At 36.4% G+C, this 20000-nt stretch overlaps 1 protein-coding gene across 1 annotated transcript in view; it reads left to right on the top strand.

The window, feature by feature from the left end:
• Positions 1-19486, top strand: part of LOC144962410 (dystrobrevin beta-like) — a 199219-nt gene extending 179733 nt beyond the window's left edge. The window contains exons 13-20 of the mRNA XM_078895323.1: positions 4483-4568; positions 6549-6759; positions 9041-9152; positions 11910-12131; positions 14092-14145; positions 14275-14467; positions 15865-16033; positions 18868-19486. Coding sequence (XP_078751449.1) covers positions 4483-4568; positions 6549-6759; positions 9041-9152; positions 11910-12131; positions 14092-14145; positions 14275-14467; positions 15865-16033; positions 18868-19005 — 1185 coding nt within the window. The 3' untranslated portion in view covers positions 19006-19486. The remainder of the gene's footprint in view (positions 1-4482; positions 4569-6548; positions 6760-9040; positions 9153-11909; positions 12132-14091; positions 14146-14274; positions 14468-15864; positions 16034-18867) is intronic.
• Positions 19487-20000: the final 514 nt, after the last annotated feature.

Raw genomic sequence — 20000 nt, 5'->3', positions numbered from 1 at the left:
TGAATCTTAATTTTTGTCATTTTAACCGTTTTCACTTAAAATTCAATTCTGGAAATCTGGATCACATGGCCATAATACCGAATTCTGCTGTAGTACTCCGAAAAAACGCTTTCCAAAAATTTTGTCTAGAAAACTCGTCCTTCAATTATAAATCGATTAAAATGACCCTCATCTCGTTAAAATCACTCAAACCTGGGACTTTCTTTGAAATACTGTACCAGATATGAGAATTTTTGATGTTTTAATGGATCGATTTTTTGAAAATCTGGTCAAAATTTTAAAAATATGTTTTTGTTGGCTTTTTAAAATTTCAGATTACGACGGTATTGAGACGATGGCGACGTGTACATATATGCAGGTCTGACATCCAAAACCAATTATGGGCCTAGTTTAACATTGTTAACAGTTGTAATGAACAATATTTTGCGTCATTAAAAAAAAAGATTTATTACAACAATGAGCCCAAAATCAATTTGGTTATCAGACCTGCAAATATGTGCACGTCGGACGATGGACAATGTTTAATCTGCTAAACTTAATTATTAGCCCTTAGACTGTCAATCATTATTAAATTGATTTTTTAAAATGTTAATTGTCAAGACAATGCTGAAAATCCACTTTGCATCCAAAACTCCTGACACTAGGGTACGAGAGAGAGAGAGAGAGAGAGAGAGAGAGAGAGAGAGAGAGAGAGAGAGAGAGAGAGGGGGGGGGGGAGTGGAATTGTCTTGGAATCTAGTGGATGACATGGCCATAGTTTGGAAACAAAATGCACGTGGGAGTAGCTGATTGTTTGTACAATTGATTAGGCAACATTTGTATTTCATTTTTGACTCATTGCGTCAGCTTGGTATATGTCGTGGTTATATTATGTAGTCGTATAAAACTGAGTTTAAATTCAAAATGATTAGAATTTGGAAAAGAAATATTTGGAAGTTCAAAATGCAAACGCATCTACTAGCCTGCATTTAATTCAACTCAAATATTAAAAGTTATGATGATATAGTGGCCGCTTGCAAGTATACTTAACTACTTAATCCTCTTCGGGCCTTGAGGCACATAGGGCATCCACCAGACATCTCCATTTTTTGCGATCGGCTGCTTTTGCGGTGGCTGTATTCCAGGACAGGCCTGCTTCCTTTAATTCTTTCTCCATGGTCCTTCGCCAGGTTTCTTTGGATCTTCCCCGCTTTCTCTTCCCATCTGCTGTCCAGTACAAGGCTGTCTTGGGAAGTGACCCTTTTTCCGTTCTGGCCACATGACCCAGCCAACGCCATCTTCTTTTTTTTATTTGGCTATCAATGCTAGTGCAGTCAGCTTTCTTTAATAGATCCACTGTTCTTATTTTTGTAGGCCAAAATAAATTAAAAATTCTTTTTAAACACTTGTTCTGAAAGGCTTCTGGTTTCTGTATTAAGTACGGGCTTGATTTAATATTGTTATAATGGACAATATTTTGCTTTGGTTGGAGAGGAGTTCCATTACAACAATGAACCCATAACAGCTTGGGCTATCAGACCTGCAATTAAGTACACGTCGGTTAAAATCATAATTTAAACATAAGGTTAACCACTAAATAAAACCGTTTTGAGAAATGTGGTCACATTTGCCTTTTTGTACATTTACCCTCAGCTTGATGAGAGGGGGAGGTGGCCGAGTAGATGAGGCATTTCAGTGTAACCTGTGTATTGTGTATATTAATAATCAGCATGATGAAACGCTGTGTAAACTTTAATAACGGTTACATTGTGTAATAAGTATTAGGATGATCCAGAGAAAATAATTTGGGCTTCATATGTATGAGATAAAATATATTCATCTATCTATCTATCTATCTATCTATCTATCTATCTATCTATCTATCTATCTATCTATCTATCTATCTATCTATCTATCTATCTATATATCCATCCATCTATCTATCTTTCTATCAATCAATCTATCTATCTGTCTATCTATCTATATATCTTTCAATCTATCTATCTATCTATCTATCTATCTATCTATCTATCTATCTATCTATCAATCAATCGATCTATCTATCTAGCTATATATCAATCTATCTATCTATCTATCTATCTATCTATCTATCTATCTATCTATCTATCTATCTACCTATTACTTTATCTATCTATCTATCTATCTACCTATTTATTTATCTATCTATCTATCTATCTATCTAGCTATATATCAATCTATCTATCTATCTATCTATCTATCTATCTATCTATCTATCTATCTATCTATCTATCTATCTATCTATTATCTACTACCCATTTATTATCTATCTATCTATCTATCTATTATCTACCTATTTATTTATCTATCTATCTATCCATCTATCTATCTATCTATCTATCTATCTATCTATCTATCTATCTATCTATCTATCTATCTATCTATTTATTTATCTATCTATCTATCTATCTATATATCCATCCATCTATCTATCTTTCTATCAATCAATCTATCTATCTATCTATCTATCTATCTATCTATCTATCTATCTATCAATCAATCAATCGATCTATCTATCTAGCTATATATCTATCTATCTATCTATTTATCTATCTATCTATCTATCTATCTATCTATCTATCTACCTATTTAGTTATCTATCCATCTATCTATCTATCTATCTATCTATCTATCTATCTATCTATCTATCTATCTATCTATCCATCTATCTATCTATCTATCTATTTATTTATCTATCTATCTATCTATCTATCTATCTATCTATCTATATATCCATCAATCTATCTATCTTTCTATCAATCAATCAATCTATCTATCTATCTATCTATCTATCTATCTATCAATCAATCAATCGATCTATCTATCTAGCTATATATCAATCTATCTATCTATCTATCTATCTTTCTCGCATACTTAGATACCCACTCTTCTCTACATCCCACTCTTTATGACCCAACAACAGATGTATCACTAGCACCGCAGTGTCCATTTGTTAACTCCCCATTAGCGTACTATCCATCAATGTCGGACTGATCGATGGGGACACACACCACACGCCACGCGGCCAGTCCATGCTCAATCCCTACCCTTTTATATAGATAAATACAAATATTCGGAACTATAATAAAACACTTTTTTATTTTGACTTGAAAAGTTTTCCTTCAAATATCGATCGATTGAGATTATTCAATACTTGTCAAATAGCCTAAAACAGGATATCTCTTTAGAGTCTAAGGTTTTAGATTATTTGATTGAATGAAGATTTTTTTGTCAATTGATATTTGAAGTTAAGGTTTTCGAGTCAAAATAACTATAATGTGTTCTTTGATATAACCATAGAACTGATTTATCAATTATTTGGTGGCTAGACTTGAGATCACCAGTTTGCCTGTTGCTTGTCGACCTGCTGTACGTTGAGGCAATCTCATAACCAGGGAGTATTGTACTCTTTTGCAATTATACCGCTAAAGAAAACCCCGGTGATTATTCCAATAAATGTTAATGAATTGAAGAATTAAATTGTTTGTGTGTATTCTCGGTGGGGTAGGGGGGACATTGCACCATGAAGACTTGAGGCGTGCTGTTGAGGGTTTGGCATACGGATAACTGAAATTTTAAATTCATAGTCATAGTATGATTTTTTTTTTCTTCAGGATTTATCCACATTCCCCAAGGGATGCCTTTGTCTAGAAGGATGTTATCTTTCAAAGATCTTTCCAACAGATCTAAGTAAGACTCACCTGAGTTGACTGCAGAAAGGGGAGTTGAAAAGGGGAAAATTTATGGAGTCTTGAGTCTTGGCATCTAAAACACGCTTCTTTTTTTTTTTTTTTTAAAGAAGCAACTTTACACCGATTCCGATCTACTTTCCCATACAAGCTTAAACCTGCCATGGAATTTGATTTATGTTTCATAAATTTTCGTAATGTCTGAAATCTTTTTCTCATGTGATTTTTTTTTTTGTTACCGTGAATAGAAAAATATGAGACCTTGCTGAACTTTTTGACTGAGATGCCTTTTGCATCTGAAGCTCCTGTCCACCCTGAAGTAATTGGGTAACCTGGTCTGTTAGATCTTGCAGAACGTATGTTTGCGATACACTAGTGTCTTATCCAGAGGATGACAAGCAATTGCTAGCACCGTCGACCGCTGCATAACCCAGGATAATCTCCCAGATCCGTGACTACTTAGCAGAGACACAATTACTGACAGATTTCACTCGTATGTACATAGAATCTTACAAAGAAGCAGATAACAACTTTTTTTTTTAAAAAGACAACTATCCGTAAAAAAATAACGTTTTGACTCAACTTACGATCATTCTCCGCAAAGTATTTTGTTCATTTTTAAATCGTCATATTCATTTTGTTCAACACTAATTAGATAGCTTCCGTGTCGACTTGATTTGGTACTTTTCCATTCGAATTATCAAGCCAATATTTCATACACTATCATTCCTCGTTCATTCATGTTTTTTTTTACTTCTTTTTCTTGTCCTTCCAGTCTCGATCGGCCGCCGAGTTGACTCTGAGCGTCGACAACAACCAAGCCCAAAGGGAATTGATTGCACAGTTGGAAGCCAAGAATAGGTTTGCTTGTTTATTTCTTTTACAAGACTATTTTATTTCAGTTGAATGGGAAACTTTCCATTCAGATATTGATGGATGAAGACCACCCGTGGTTGTATTTTGTCCTCGGTGACCAAGAGGACAAAAGAACAATAATAATTGATCAAAGCAAGGGATTTGAAAATCAAAAGTTTGTACAAAAGAGATGAGTTCATTTGAATTCATTGTTTTAAATTTACAGCGTTTATTGTGAAGCTCAGTGACTCAGTAGTATGACGTCTCGTTTTGTCACAAACTTCAAGCAACCTTGAGCGTGGTCAGGGGCCGCATGAGTGACGGAGATCGTAGAAAATTCAGGTTCAGAAGTTTTGTCTTTAGATAAGGTACTTTACACACATCATACCACTCGACTCAGGTGTGAATATGGCTATCGGGCTATGGCTCAACGTTGCTTGACGTGACAGGTATTCACTGTGTTGGACACAACTAAGGGACAGAATCGGTTATAAACAGATTCCCCTAATACATAATCTAATTTCTTTTTCTTTCCTCTCTAGTTATGGCCTCAGGCGGTATATATTGTTTTCTATCTCTGGATATATAATGTCACTATCAATGGCATCTATCACAGATGATTTATTTATCTTACAATTGCAAAACACTTTTTTTTTCATTTTGGTTAGAGAACTTTTACTTCATTTTCAGTAGAACCCGATGTATACTTATTTGCAGGTCTGATACCTCAAATTGTTTTAATAGAAATAACAAGAAATGAAGTAAGTAGAAAATTGCCAGAAGACAAAAGAGAATTAAAAATTCCGCGGCGATGGGGGCTCAAACCCACGACCTCACAAGTACGACAACCAGCTTACTGCTGTGCTTTGGAAAAACTCGTGTTTAAAACTTTGGCTAACAAACTCGTCCTTCCAATATCGATCGATTTAAATTGCCCCCATCTTGGCAAAAACTCTCTAACCCGGGTCTTTTAAAACGATCGATATTCGAAGGACGAGTTGTCTGGCCAAATTTTTAACTACGAGTTTTTCCAGGGCACAGCAGTAAGCTGGTTAAGAGTATGACAGTAAATCTATAACAGTCAAGAATGTTGTCTTCATTATTATTACATTCTCGGTTTTCTACGTGTCACTATATTACATAATCACGTAGAGCTGTTACGGTGTCAACGGAAATCAATGGCATTACGGTATTATCTTTGACATTCTAGTTGTTCTATAAATACTGTCATTCACAATAAATAGAACTATGAACCGAATTCGATCATAACAGAATTGGTAACATATTTCTTTGTATTGAGGTAGGTAAATCTCCTTTCTCTTGTCTTATGAAACGCTAGTGTTTCCGTATATGGAGCGAAATTCCCCAGATTTCTAACACCAGATTGAGCTTAAAATTCCAACACCATTGTCAACGATCATTGTCTTTGCTCGTGCGGCTATGCGGTCTAGTGGTTGGACACCCGCCTTCGGATAGGAAGGTCCTAGGTTCGAGTCCCGCTCTGAGCGGTGCACAGTTGAGTCCTTGGAAAAGGCTCTTTACTGGTTTGTCCTCGCCGTACCCAGGTGTAAAATGAGTACCTGGCCGTTAACAGTGTTGTATCTGTCTGGAGAAAAATGTATTATCGCCTACCATGCGTCATGTCTCGTCCTACATGTTAAGTGTTTCTGTTGACCAGGGACCCATTGTAAAGCACATCGAGAGGGGTGGGGAGAGATAAGTCCTTGAAAATGTTATTTACTCACATTTTCTCTCCGTGAACAGGTGTAAAATGAGTTAATGGTAAGCGAGAGCGTTGTCGCTGTCGACAAAGTTGCAATAGCCACTTACAGGCGTTGCGATTTTCATGAACTCCCGGAGCACTCGTAAGAGAAAAATGAAAAGATACGAGAATTAGATAAATGTTTACTACCACCTGGACATTGTGCAATAAAATAGATTTTTTAAAACGTTTTTTAGAACGATAATGTCATTTTCCATCACCAGGGAAATCATGCGGGAGATCCAACGTCTACGCTTAGAACAAGAAGCCTGCGCCCAAGAAGGTGGAGATACAAGTCATTACAACCCAACGCTGCTGGCAGAACTCAGGCTGCTGAGGCAGAGGAAAGATGAGCTTGAAGCCCGGATGCAATCGTTACAGGAAAGTCGGAAAGATCTCATGGTCCAATTGGAAACGTTAATGAAGTTACTGAAGGTGAGGAGGACAAGCGTGCCTGATCAGGCTGCTCAACCTATCGCACAATTAATGTTTTGAGGATGGCAAAAAGTAGAATTCCTTCAGACCCTTTAATCCAATTGAGTTTATCCGAATATCCACACAGCATCGTGCGGCTATGTGGTTTAGTGGTATGACACTCGCTTTCGGATCGGAAGGTCCTTGGTTCGAGTCTCGCGCTTGGCGCATAGTTGAGTTCTTGGAAAATGCTCTTTACTCACATTCTCTCACCGTACTCAGGTGTAAAATGAGTACCTGGCCGTTAACAGCGTTGTCTTTGTCCGAAAAATTGTAATATCGTCATGTCCCGTCCTACATGTTAATTGTTGCTGTTGACCAGGGACCCTTGTAAAGCGCTTTAAGCACATTTAGGGGATATTGCGCAATATAAAAGCTCAATTAAACATCGACATAATTTTGTACCAAATGGTCATTGCGTACCGTCTGTAAATCGGGGTTTCAAATGTGAAAACATAGAAAGGGAGGGGGTAGGGGGGGGGGGATTTCGAATAGGTAACAAAAGTTGATTCCATAAGCAAAATAGATAGTATGCGCTTGGCTAAGAAGTTCACATCATTGCCATCCGGATGTATAACGGACCAACACACAAAAAAGTGTGTAACCATGATCCTTTATAGTCTGGTTAATACAGTTCAGTGAGAATTTCTCATAAACACGGATGGCAAAAAAATAATAACAAAGATCAGAGTGACGTCAACTTCTAACTATCTATATCAATATGTTTGGTTTGAAACAACCGAAATATCCCACTGAGACACAAGTGCTATTTTACACTTTAATTTTTCGATGGCTCAGAAAAAAAAGCAACAAGGGCATAATTTGTTGAAAGGAAGTACATATAAACGTCTTGTTCTATGCCATCAAAATTACTATAACATCAACACTGGTAAGGTAACCTTTTGTACATAAACTATTGGATGCATTCAAAGTCACTGCTACAAAGGACCGCCCAATCGTCGGTTTTGTTTCTTTAATACCAAGAGGCAAGCATGAACTTTTTGAAATTCATGAGCTTGTCTGCTTTTTGATTAATAATTAACACTCAAGCAAGCAAGATAAGATAAGACATAATCCAAAGAGGAAATTATATTGTGTTTTGTACCTACATGGCATGACTCTGTCAAAAATATTACACAAGCATACACTGGCACACACACACACGTACACACACACACACACACACACACAGACACGCAGACAAATAGATGAAAGAAAAATGAAGTCATCATGCAGATACTAACGTATATTCAAGTAAATAATTATTACTTAACCGACAATCACAAAACCATTTGGACGCACACACACACACTACACACATACACACACACACACACACACACACACACACACACACACACACTTAACCAGCTAACTGCTGTACTTTGGAAAAACTCGTGTTTAAAGATTTGGCCAGAAAACTCGTCCTTCAAATATTGATCGATTTAAATGACACTCATCTAAGAAAAAACTCTCAAACCGGGAGCTCACAAAGTCCCAGGTTTGAGAGAGTTTATGCCAAGATGAAGGTATTTAATGTCAATCAATATTTGAAGGACAAGTTTTCCGGCCACCCTTTTGAATACGTGTCTTTCCAGAGCGCGACAGTTAGCTGGTTAAAGGCACTTAAAGTCAAATACACACACGCATAAGGATGGAGGCAATTATGATTTGAAATGAATAATGTCTTGATGTTGATTAACTCTCTCCTTACCAACTATAGTAAAATCGTCACCTTCGTTACGATACAACCAACATTTTTCTTATTCAAATTTTCTTTGTAGATTTATAAAATTTAAAGAAAGTGAACAGTGTGTTGTATAGAATGTTTTACTGAGAAATTATTTATCGCAAGAACTTACTGCTATTGTGTTTGAATCATAAAAAAATATATATCTTTGTGTTATCTAGTTGGGTGAGAAGTTTTGGGGAAAATCCTAAAAATGGCTGGTAAGGAGAGAGTTAAAGGATTAAACATGCCTATATTTGTAAAACTGCCGTATTAAAGGCTTCCATATTTTTAAAATAATGATTTTTTCAATGGCCTATGATTTTTTTTTAAGTTTCTCGAGTTGGAACAAAAAAAAACGAACAAACTCTGCCTAATTTTGGCAAAGCTTCTTGCTCAAAACAAAAAGAAATGCCCACAATGGGATTCGAACCCCAGCCTGTTTAGTACTTATGTAACCGACAATCATGTTCATATGAATTAACATCATAATTTCTTTTTTACAATCCCCAGAACCACCCTACATCTCCCCGATCCACCCCAAATAGCTCTCCCCGATCTCGTAGCGGTCTGTCTCCAACTTTCACCGCTGCGATCGCCAATAGAACGGCACCCACCTCTCCAGGTAATTTAGGATATATATATAATATATATATATATATATATATATATATATATATATATATATATATATATATATATATATATATATATATATATATATATATATATATGAGTGTTGGTGGGTACTCGTAGGTACGAAAGTGCTCGATAATGATGGTTAGAGCTAATATAAAATATAAATTGTCACTCACATTATATGGCCAAGACGTTCGTTTCTGTGGCTTTCGTCCACGTCTTCAGTCGGCATAATGTCCGAAGAAAAAAAAAAGAAAACGGAATACATTTTTTTCTTCGGACATTATGTCGATTGAAGACGTGGACGAAAGCCACAGAAACGAACGTCTTGGCCAAATAATGTGAGTGACAATTTATATTTTATATCTGACATATCTATATATATATAAAATTTGTTTGTTTTTTAAATTTTCGTTTTAGCTTATAGAAATAAATTTTACGAGTAATGAATATTATTTTAACGCTAATTTCGGCGAAAAGACATAAAAGGAAAGAATCAATTTATGTTTTTGAGTATTTTTCAACTCTTTAAGGTCGTCTCAGCGCAAATCAAAAAGAAATTAATGAGATTCATTATAAATCGATAGTTAACAGCACAAAACAAACAACGATGAAATATCTGTTACTACCTTGAAAATAGAAACCATTAGATTCGTGGAGACGAAATATAGTCCGGGATTTTAGCATTAAACAGAAAGTAATAATCACCTGCTACCTTTTTGATAAGACGCTAACACTTTCAGCCATATCTAAAAGGGGTAGCGTGGTTCAGCGTTATGGTCTTTGCTTCGTACAGGAAATGTACCTAATCCAACAACTCACTGCGCTGCATGGCCTTGAGCAAGTCACCTCGCCCTAGCTCACTTTGAGGCGCAGCACTGCAACTGACGCCTCGGTTATTCCAGTCTTTCCTTGGAATATACTCTAAAGTCAAATTTCCTTTTTGAATGAATAAAGGGAATTTTATTTATTTCAAAAGGCCAAAATACTCAACCTTTGCTTTATGGACAGAGGGGTAAAATAAAACAAACAAACTCTGCCAAAGAGCTCTGCCAAATGTCCCTTAACCACATTTCAACTATGCACTAATTAACATCTGAATTTGTGTCTGTCGGCGTCTTAAGCAAATTAAAGGATTACTAGCATGTTGGTTTTAGTGCATGCATTATTCAACAGCTTCGGGCAATGTTCAAGATCGATTTACGGAAACACTGGGACAACACAACAATAGCGCCAACGTGAGATCGCGCAAGAATTGTTGATTTTATTTTTGTATCTATTGATGTTATTGGAGCTTAGTCACTTGATTTGCAAGGTAGGCGTTGCCCAATCAGGACAACAATTTAATTAAATTTAACTGAGCTTTTTTATATAGCGCAATATCCACTAAACGTGCTCAAAGCGCATTGCAAGGGGTCCCTGGTTTTTTCGGACAGAGACAACGCAGTTAACGGCCAGGTACCCATTTTACACCTAGTACCGTGAGAGAATGTGAGTAAAGAGCCTTCTCCAAGATCTCAACTTTGCGCCGAGCGAGGCTCGGACCAAGGACCTTCCGATACTTAAGCGAGTGTCATACCACAAGAACACATAGCCGTAAAATCGATGCACATCATAGCCTTCGTAAAATCCTAGCCTCACAATGCCGAAAGAATTACGTCATAATACGACCACAGCGATAATATGAACAGTGAGTTGTATTCAATAGTTCAACCAATGGGATTATTCAATTTTTTTTATCTTAAGCACTACTAATAGCACACTTTTCACTTTCTTATGGCGATGGTCACTGGTATTGCAGATAAATTTTTAGGGAATTGTCAGGCTACGAAGCTAATTCACTTGAAAGAAATGTTTTGATCAATTCAATAGAAAACGGTAGGATCAATTCAATACCAATTTCATGGCAAACCCGATAAATCCAGTCCTATTTCGCAATGTACGGAGCCAATCGCTCTTTGTTTACAAAATTTGGGGTTCATCATACCCATATGGTGATACTAAAAGCCGCTTACCAGGAAATAAAAGTCCATAGGATGCTACGGTTGTTAGGGAATGGAGTATGTACTTACAGGCTAATAGTTCCAAAAGGTTAGGCCATAAAAAACTACGGTGATCCCCAAACGAAGTGAGTGGTGAGTTAGGATCATTACAAATGTTTGATGTTTCCTTGTACACTACCAAGATATTTCATTTTTTTTTAAAATTCCTTTCATTTAACTCGTTCATAGCTAAGTAAATTAGTTCACTATCTTGTAATCAATGTTTTTCGATTCAAATCAAAGGTTAGATTTACGTAGTTGGCAATATAAATCATACATTAACTTAGGATAGTGCAGAGATGTCGAGACCTTACACCTTCTACTCTTCCGGTTCCAAACGCATTGGACGTGGGTGTAACCAATCCTTCAGAGGACTAATAATGAATAGGTTTCATATTGAATCATATTGTGGCATAACTATTCTAGTAACGGGATTTAAAGGCAGATTCTTAAGATTATGGGACGTAAGAGAGCGAGGATGGGTGATATTATTTTTTTTACGAACAGCATTTGTTTAGGCTGGAAAATACGATGTTAACTCCAAAACCAGAAAGTCAATTACACAAGTTATGTATCCAGTGCACCGAAAGATGTTTTTTTTTACTTCTATGAGATTGAAATCAGTTTTGTGACATCGCACCTTTGTTCCCCAATGAACAAATAAGATATATATAATCATATTCCATCGCATTCCTCCCCAGCCCCGTCTACCTCCGCTGATGCCAGCTGCCTTACAGGGGTGGGTGGGGACGTTCGTCAAGCCTTCACCCACCATCCACCCTCCAGCACCACCGTCCTGCCTGCCACATCTGCCCACCCTTCCTCGTCCTCACATCCTACCAGGTCTCTTAGGGCTGATCTCCTGGTGGCCACAGATTCTATCACCAACGCTATGTCCTCACTTGTCAAAGAATTACATTCAGGTAGAGGAGCTGAAGGCTGAAAAGTCGTTTAGCGTAAAATATCATTTTATCTTGCTTTACAATACACGGTATAGAATGGATAAAGTTAGCAACCCTCGGCTCTTTATTTCGTTTTCACGACCTTCGGTAGGACTAAACGTTTACAGTTAGTTTTTGTGGACTGGCACGGTTGATCTGGTGGACAAAACAAGTGAATATTTTATCTAAACGCATAGCATTTAATTCCACTTATGGGTATCTACAATGGAAAGAACCCGTCATTGCATGATTCACCTTCAATGAGTTAAAAATATTCTTGTTATTTTTTTCATTATCATAACCATTGCGTAAATGGTGTGGGTGCAGTAGACTCATTCCTTTAACTTATTACCACCATGATGATATAAAAAGAAATAAACTACCATGAAAGAATGAAAGATTTAAAGAAAAAAACCAACAACAACAACAAACAACCCTACCTATCTATCTATCTATCTATCTATCTATCTATCTATCTATCTATCTATCGATCTATCTATCTATCTATCGATCTATCTATCTATCTCTCTATCTATCTACCTATCTACCTATCTACCTATCTATCTATCTATCTATCTACCTACCTATCTATCTATCTATCTATCTATCTATCTATCTATCTATCTATCTATCTGTCTATCTGTCTATCTATCTATCTATCTATCTATCTATCTATCTATCTATCTATCTATATATCTATCTATCTATTTCTCTCTCTTTCTCCCTATCTTTCTTTCTCTTTTTCTGCCCTCTCTCTATTCTCTCTCTCCCTCTAATCATATTGTATATTATCTATATATATCTTTCTCTCTCTGTTTGTGTGTGTGTGTGTGTGTGTGTGTGTGAGTGTGTGTGTGTTTGTGTGTGTGTGTGAGTGATTGTGGTTGTGTTGGTGTGTGTGTCTGTCCTTTATTCTTCTTCTTTTTTTAAAAAACCTGAAATGAGTTCGATTTTGTTGTCAACTTTACCAGCCTGCAATAAATTGTAACGCTCAATTCCGGACTGAAATATTTTCTCGCAGAGCGAGTGTGTATGACGAGTCTCCTATTTCACAGTTAATTTGCCAATCCGTCGTAAATCTGACAAAACACAATATCAAATATTTTGGCCAAAAAACATTTACTTCAAGTATCGATCTATCAAAATGACTCAACTTGCCAAAAACTCGCAAACATGGGACTTTATATGGAAGGCTCAGGTTTGAGAGGTGTTGGCAATTGTTCGTTTGGGGTGGATGATTTAACATTTAGAATAACAATTTTCAAGCCAATATGAAAAAAAAATCAACCACAAAAAAACCCAAAATATACAGAGCAGGGCAGCGTTGTGGAATACAAAAAGAATATTCTTGAATGAGGAGAGTGAAACTCGATATGATTACTGGTGGCAATAAAAGAGGAAATGGCTGAAAATTTCTGGCCATTAAGCGATTTTGTGTCGTGTTATTTGAATGAAAATTGAAAAGGAAATGGATGTTGAGTATTTGGATGCTGGAGTCTTTCTGGAAGGGATTGATGAGGCAAATGGACGTTTTGTTGATTTTGTTGTTTTTTTTTGTTTTTTTTTTTTTTTGTCTTGAAATTATCTTTGTTTTTGTTGTCTCGCCTATAATTTTTTTTCTCCCTTTAATCTCTCTCTCTCTCTCTCTCTCTCTCTCTCTCTCTCTCTCTCTCTCTCTCTCTCTCTCTCTTCACTAACTCTCTCTTCTATGCATCTATCTACGATTATCTATCTATACACACAGTATATATATATATATATATATAAATTAAAATTATTTTTAACGAAAACAAAATGCATTTTTACACATTATATTTAATGCACAGTTACCAGGAAAAGACATTTCACCACCCTTCATCTCCGTCTGTCTATAAGTAATAATTATAATGCGAAGCTGAGAGTCGCAATGCAATTTGTTTGTAATTATTTTATTCATTTTCAGATGAAGGGAGCGAAGAAGATGAAGAAGAGCAGGGTCTTCAAAGCAAACTTAATGGTAAGTTATGAATATTTTTTAAAAATAATTCTTTGTTAAATGTAAAATACAATAAAGAATGATAGAAGCTTTGTATTTGGAAATGCCAGAAAAAAAAGCAAAGTAATCTTATTGAATTTCTTTCTTCAGATTTGAAATTTGATGACGATTCGATAATGTCAAGGTCAGGGGGCACCGATGACGTAGACATGAGTTCATGGGGCCGAGATGACCTTCAGTGGAGGATGCGGCAAGAAGCTGAGTTCTTGGCACAATTAAGAGCCCGACGGCAACGAAGCAGTGCCAACTCTAGTAATGCGACCAGTGACACTGAGCAAGATGGGTACGTAGGTCTTTTTAACTCTCTCCTTACCAGCCATTTTCAGGATCTTCCCCAAAACTTCACACCCAACTACCCCAAAAATAGATTTCTTATCACTCAAACACAATAGCAGTAAGTTCTTGCGAAAATAACTTCTTTAGCAAAACAATCTCTTCATCACAATGTTCATTTTCTTTAAATATTATGATGAACAAAGGAAATTTGAATAAGAAAAATGTTGGTTGTATCGTAACGAATGTGACGATTTTCCTATATTTGGTAATTAATTCCAATGGATAGCTACTATAGTCACCGATTAATAATCTACTCATGCTAATAGCTCGGTACCGTTCAAGAGTTAGGTTGTTAGGCGATGACAACTGAGGTGGTCATTTCTGACTTGGACATTATTTTAACTAATTCTAATTCAAAAGGAGTAAAACGTTTATTGGGGAAGGAAAGAGAGAGAAAGGGAGAGGAGGAATGGTGAAAATAATAATAATAATAATAATAATAATAATAATAATAATAATAATAATAATAATAATAATAATAATAATAATAATAATAATAATAATATAATAATGAATAATAATAATAATAATAATAATAATAATAATAATAATAATAATAATAATAATAAGAAGAAGAAGAAGAAGAAGAAGAAGAAGAAGAAGACGAAGAAGAGGAGGAGGAGGAGGAGGAGGAGGAGGAGTAGGAGGAGGAGGAGGAAGAAGAAGAAAGAAAGAATGAAAGAAAGAAAGAAAGAAAGAAAGAAAGAAAGAAAGAAGAAGAAGAAGAAGAAGAAGAAGAAGAAGAAGAAGAAGAAGAAGAAGAAAGATGGGGATGAGAAAGAAGAAGAAGAAGAAAGATGGGGATAAGACAAAAGAAGAAGAAGAAGAAGAAGAAGAAGGAGGAGGAGGAGGAGGAGGAGGAGGAGGAGGAGGAGGATGAGGAAGAGGAGGAGGAGGAGGAGACTATAAAGAAGAAGAAGAAGAAAGATGAGGATGAGAAAGAAAATACTATTTAGAATGCATTGTCCAATGGCTTGACAGATCCCCATAATAATGTTAGGCCATCCCAAGAGAAATCAGAACTGAAATCGTAACAAAATGTGGTAAAAGTGATGTATGGTTCACCATGCCCAATGAGTAATGCGATGAAAGTCATAAAATGAATGACTCTTTAATGCTTGTGAAAAAGAGCAATACCTTGCAATTTGTTGCTTTCTATTAACTCGTAACACAGCAACCAAAATAGTTGGCACAGTCCAAAACGTGTTGCAAAAAACTAGAAGTTGTCACTCAATTTTACGACATTCAATACACTAATAATGAGCGGGTTAAACAAACGTATTATTTAATATATTCTCCAGTTTCTCGAATATAAGAGCTTTTTTTCATCTTTCTCTTTTCCAGTTATATAGGCACAGACGAGGCGGAGTCATTTGCCCGTACAGATGATGAAAGTTACGTGGGCACGGATGACGTAGCGTCCTTCGCTGGTGCCGAACCCACGGACGATGTTCAAAGTGTCAGCATGAGGACAGACGAGGAGGCAGCTGATGTCGTGGATGCCTTACCCAAGGTTTGCATACTGCCTTGCGCTTATATGGGGTGCGAGAAAAAAAACTGGAAAAAATTGCGACATATATTCGAAAACTTACAATCAACAAGGACAAAACATTAAGTAATTCTTGCCAAGTTTTAAAAGAAAATGCTTTATTGGTTAAGAAACTATGCCGGTTATACCAAACTCGTATATAAATAACAATACCGAAAGTTCCCAAATATGCGTCTTGTTTTTGTATTACAACGTTACGTTATTCGTGTAAGAAGTTGTTGCGTCTGGTCAAAAAACAAAAACAAATGGCCGATCAGGACAAAGTCTGGAATAAGTTTTTTGCTTCTAACAATGCTACATAATTGTTTGTACGAGCAGAAATCATGTCATAGGTTGATGAATAACTTCGCAAATCCAAGCATATTATAGTGTCGGGAACACTGGCAACACACCTTAAGAATGGGGCCCGATAATGGCAGAATCCAGCCCCCCCCCCCCCCCCCCCCCCACCTCGATGCCCGACGGGAGACGATTACAAACATTTAGCTTAATAAGATATATATAAAAAAAAGAGGAGTGGTGATACCCCTCTCAATTGCATATTGGAGGGCGTCCCTGTTTCAAGCCGAAATATGTCCAGGCAACCCTTGTACGTAGCTTCCCTGACTTTGGACAGAGCTGCATATACTAGGTGGTTTGGACGAATTCGGTCCCTCGAGGAGGGGGGGGGGGGGGGGCATCGACTCCTCGAAACTGGGAGAAATTGCCAGGTTTCTCCACCAGCAAGAGGAGACATTGGGTGGCAGCGAACCAACTTCGGTCGAGAACATCCTCACGGCACGCTCAAATACATAAGTGGGGACTTGCCACCTGTCCAACATGTACCCGTTGTGGTCAAGAGTCCGAGACCGTAGAGCATCTAGTTGAACGTTGTTGTTGTGACGAAGCTTCCGGGCGGGTTCGAGACCGTACACGATTGCTTCGATGCGTTTGCGTCCTGGATAGATCATCATTACATAGTGGTGTGACACCATTAGAAGCTACTGATACCTTCTCATCAGAAGTTAAAGTCTTCCGGTCACAACGTAAGAAAACGTGTTTTGTCATATCACAGGAGTATTCAATATGATTCAATAACAGTCCCTCTTTATATTGCTTTGCTGGCGAGAAGGCCGAGTGGGCAAGGCATTACGAGAGCTCCCGGATTCGAGCCCAGATTCGGAATCTCGTTTTTTTTTTTTTGTTTTTGTTTTTTTTTTCGTTGAGCAAGAAACTTAGCCCCTGCTGCAGCAAGTCCGTTGAGTTATCTCAAATTTTTATGGAGATAGATCCAAAATAAAAAACGGTTTCCCTTTAGTTTTCGTCATTTAATGACTGGTAGTATTGTTTGTTTTTTTGTTTTAAAAAAATATTTTTTTAGAGCAAAGGTATAGAGCGGGTATTAATTTGCGACGGGGTCACATTTGAATAAGACTTAAGATATTAAGGCTTTCTACCGAATTCCAAAATAAATAGTTTTCTATGTAGTAAGAAAAAATTGCATTTTTCAAAATAACTATTTAAAAAGAAGACGTAAAGAGTAACGGCGGCTTTGAAACGACCATTTATTGACATATTGAGTGAATGCTTTTAGAACATGATGCAATCGCTTCATCAGTGACTTGAGAGACAGCAGGTACAATAATTCATACATACAGGATTGATATCTCATTTTTGAGTTGTTTTCTAACAATTATTGTATGATATATTAAGTTGTTTGTTCAAACCCATAGAAATATTATATTTTGTATGAGTTGCTCTCATATAATATTGTTCACTGTGTTGGACACAGCCAAGGGACACAATCGATGATAGACAGACAGGAAAGAAAAAAGTAGTGTGTCCTCACTGCGTAAATATGGTATAGATAGTATGCGCTTGGCTAAGAAGTTCACAACATTGCCATCCGGAAGTATAACGGACCAACACACAAAACTACGTGTAACAATGAACTTTTATAGTCTGGTTCATACAGTTTAGTGAGAAGTACTCATAAACATGGATGGCAAAAAAAAAAAAAAATAACAAAGACCAGATTGACATCATCTTCGTTCTATCTATATCTGGTTGAACCAGCTGTAAAATTTGAGATACATTCTAAATGATAAACTCAATGAGTTAAATCGCTGTCTTTATTTAGAAGACAGAAGGTGAGTTTATCAATCTGAAAAAAAAGCTCAACTTTCACAATCGAGACCATTGTGGCACTCTTCAGACCTGCCTACTGCTCCGAAAATTTCGTAAAACTTCGAATCATTGGCTCCAACTGCATAGGAATATAAGCATGTTATTGAAATTTGATGGAATGTATGGTTTTGTGCCAGAGCTCAAGTCGTCATTACTTTGAAGTTATTCAGTCCTCCTGAGGGTAAATTGTAAATTTATAAGAGTTAAACATAGTGACCACACTTTTTTCGCTTAAGAAACACCCAACAAAATACTATTTTAAATAATACCAACAATAGGGAAAGAGCGAATTGATTTAAAGTCAAAATGTTTAGAGTAAAGAAAAAAAACAAACAAACAAATCTCACTCTCTTAAATTTATTTTAATTTTAATTTAGAACTTATAAAATAAGTTTGTTAAATTATAAGGATTAGATTAACCCATATATCAAATTGTTTTGAAAAAACTGGTCACCATTTAGATGCTTGAAGTAACTGGACATGATATCAAAGCGGGCTTTGGTAATAATCAAATCTTTTTGTGCAAATAACACGTTATCAAATAACCTAAAACGCGTCAAATATGGTAAAATTGATTTTTTAAAAAAGTATATTTCTAAATAAATTGACTGTGTCTTCATCTATTTTCCCAGGAAATGACCAGCAGTCGGTATACAACAGACGATGATAGTTTCCTCCAGACGGACGATGAATCTTTTATCCGTACAGATGACGAAGAAGGGGGAGGAACAGATTGGGAAGAATCCACGAGAAGATGGGTTAATCGATGATGTCCACAACATTTCGAGACAACCCATTTGTTGAAAAAGAAACATGAAAATGAAGAAAAATCTGGAGAAGAAGGTGTGTCTTTCATCCGTACAGACGACGAAATAGGGGAAGGAATAGATTTAGAAGAGTCTATACTAAGATTAGTCAATCATTGATGTCCACAAAAGATGCCAAGACAGCCGTTTTATGTATAATAGAGACATGAAATATTTGAAAGCAGTGGAGTTTTTCAATTACACCGACGACGAAGAAAGGAATAGATTGAGACAAATGCACAAGAAGATGCGTCCATCAGTGATTTCCACAACTACCATTTTGTTCAAAACAGGAAAATGAAAAAAAAAAAATAAAATTGGGAGCAGACTTTAAGTCTTTCATCCAAACAGACAATGAAGAAGGGGTCGAGAAATAGATTGAAATAAGTCCACAAGAAGATGGCTTAATTATTGACGTTACCAAAAGTGAACATATAATCAAAAATATAATAGATAAATGAAAAACCATTAAGCATGCATTGAACAAATAATATATTTGAAAGAGCTTTGTAAAACACAAAAAAGCTTAACCCTGACCAAAACAACAAACAAAAGCAACCTTTCTCGACTTGGGATCCAACGCTATACAAGATAGATTAGTCGCCATCGTGAAACAAGAGTTCACACTTTTAAGACTTGATAGTGTCTTTAAACTTCTCTTATTAGTTTATTGGAGCCATGAAATTATTGGCTCATTGTATTCAAAGCCGACAAAGTGTTGAAGTCAGCTTAATCCAGGACAGAGGGGGACAACAGATAGTAGGAACAACAAAATGCCTGAGAGGGAATGATGAGTACTTACTTGTATGGAAAACAATTACCGGGATCGTTATCATTGTTCATGTGATATTTTTATAATAAAAGTAGGAAATTACCCAATTTTGAAAGTTCAACCTGTCATAGCAAACGGGCTAAATTATGTTACTCTTTCATTAAAAGTGATAACATGATAATACAAG

This window comes from Berghia stephanieae, chromosome 1 (genome assembly GCF_034508935.2).
Source record: "Berghia stephanieae isolate SIO BIC M18660-M18661 chromosome 1, UCSD_Bste_1.3, whole genome shotgun sequence".
NCBI lineage: Eukaryota > Metazoa > Mollusca > Gastropoda > Nudibranchia > Aeolidiidae > Berghia > Berghia stephanieae.
The sequence above is the reverse complement of the archived record's forward strand: the minus strand, read 5'-3'. Positions and strand labels throughout refer to the sequence as shown.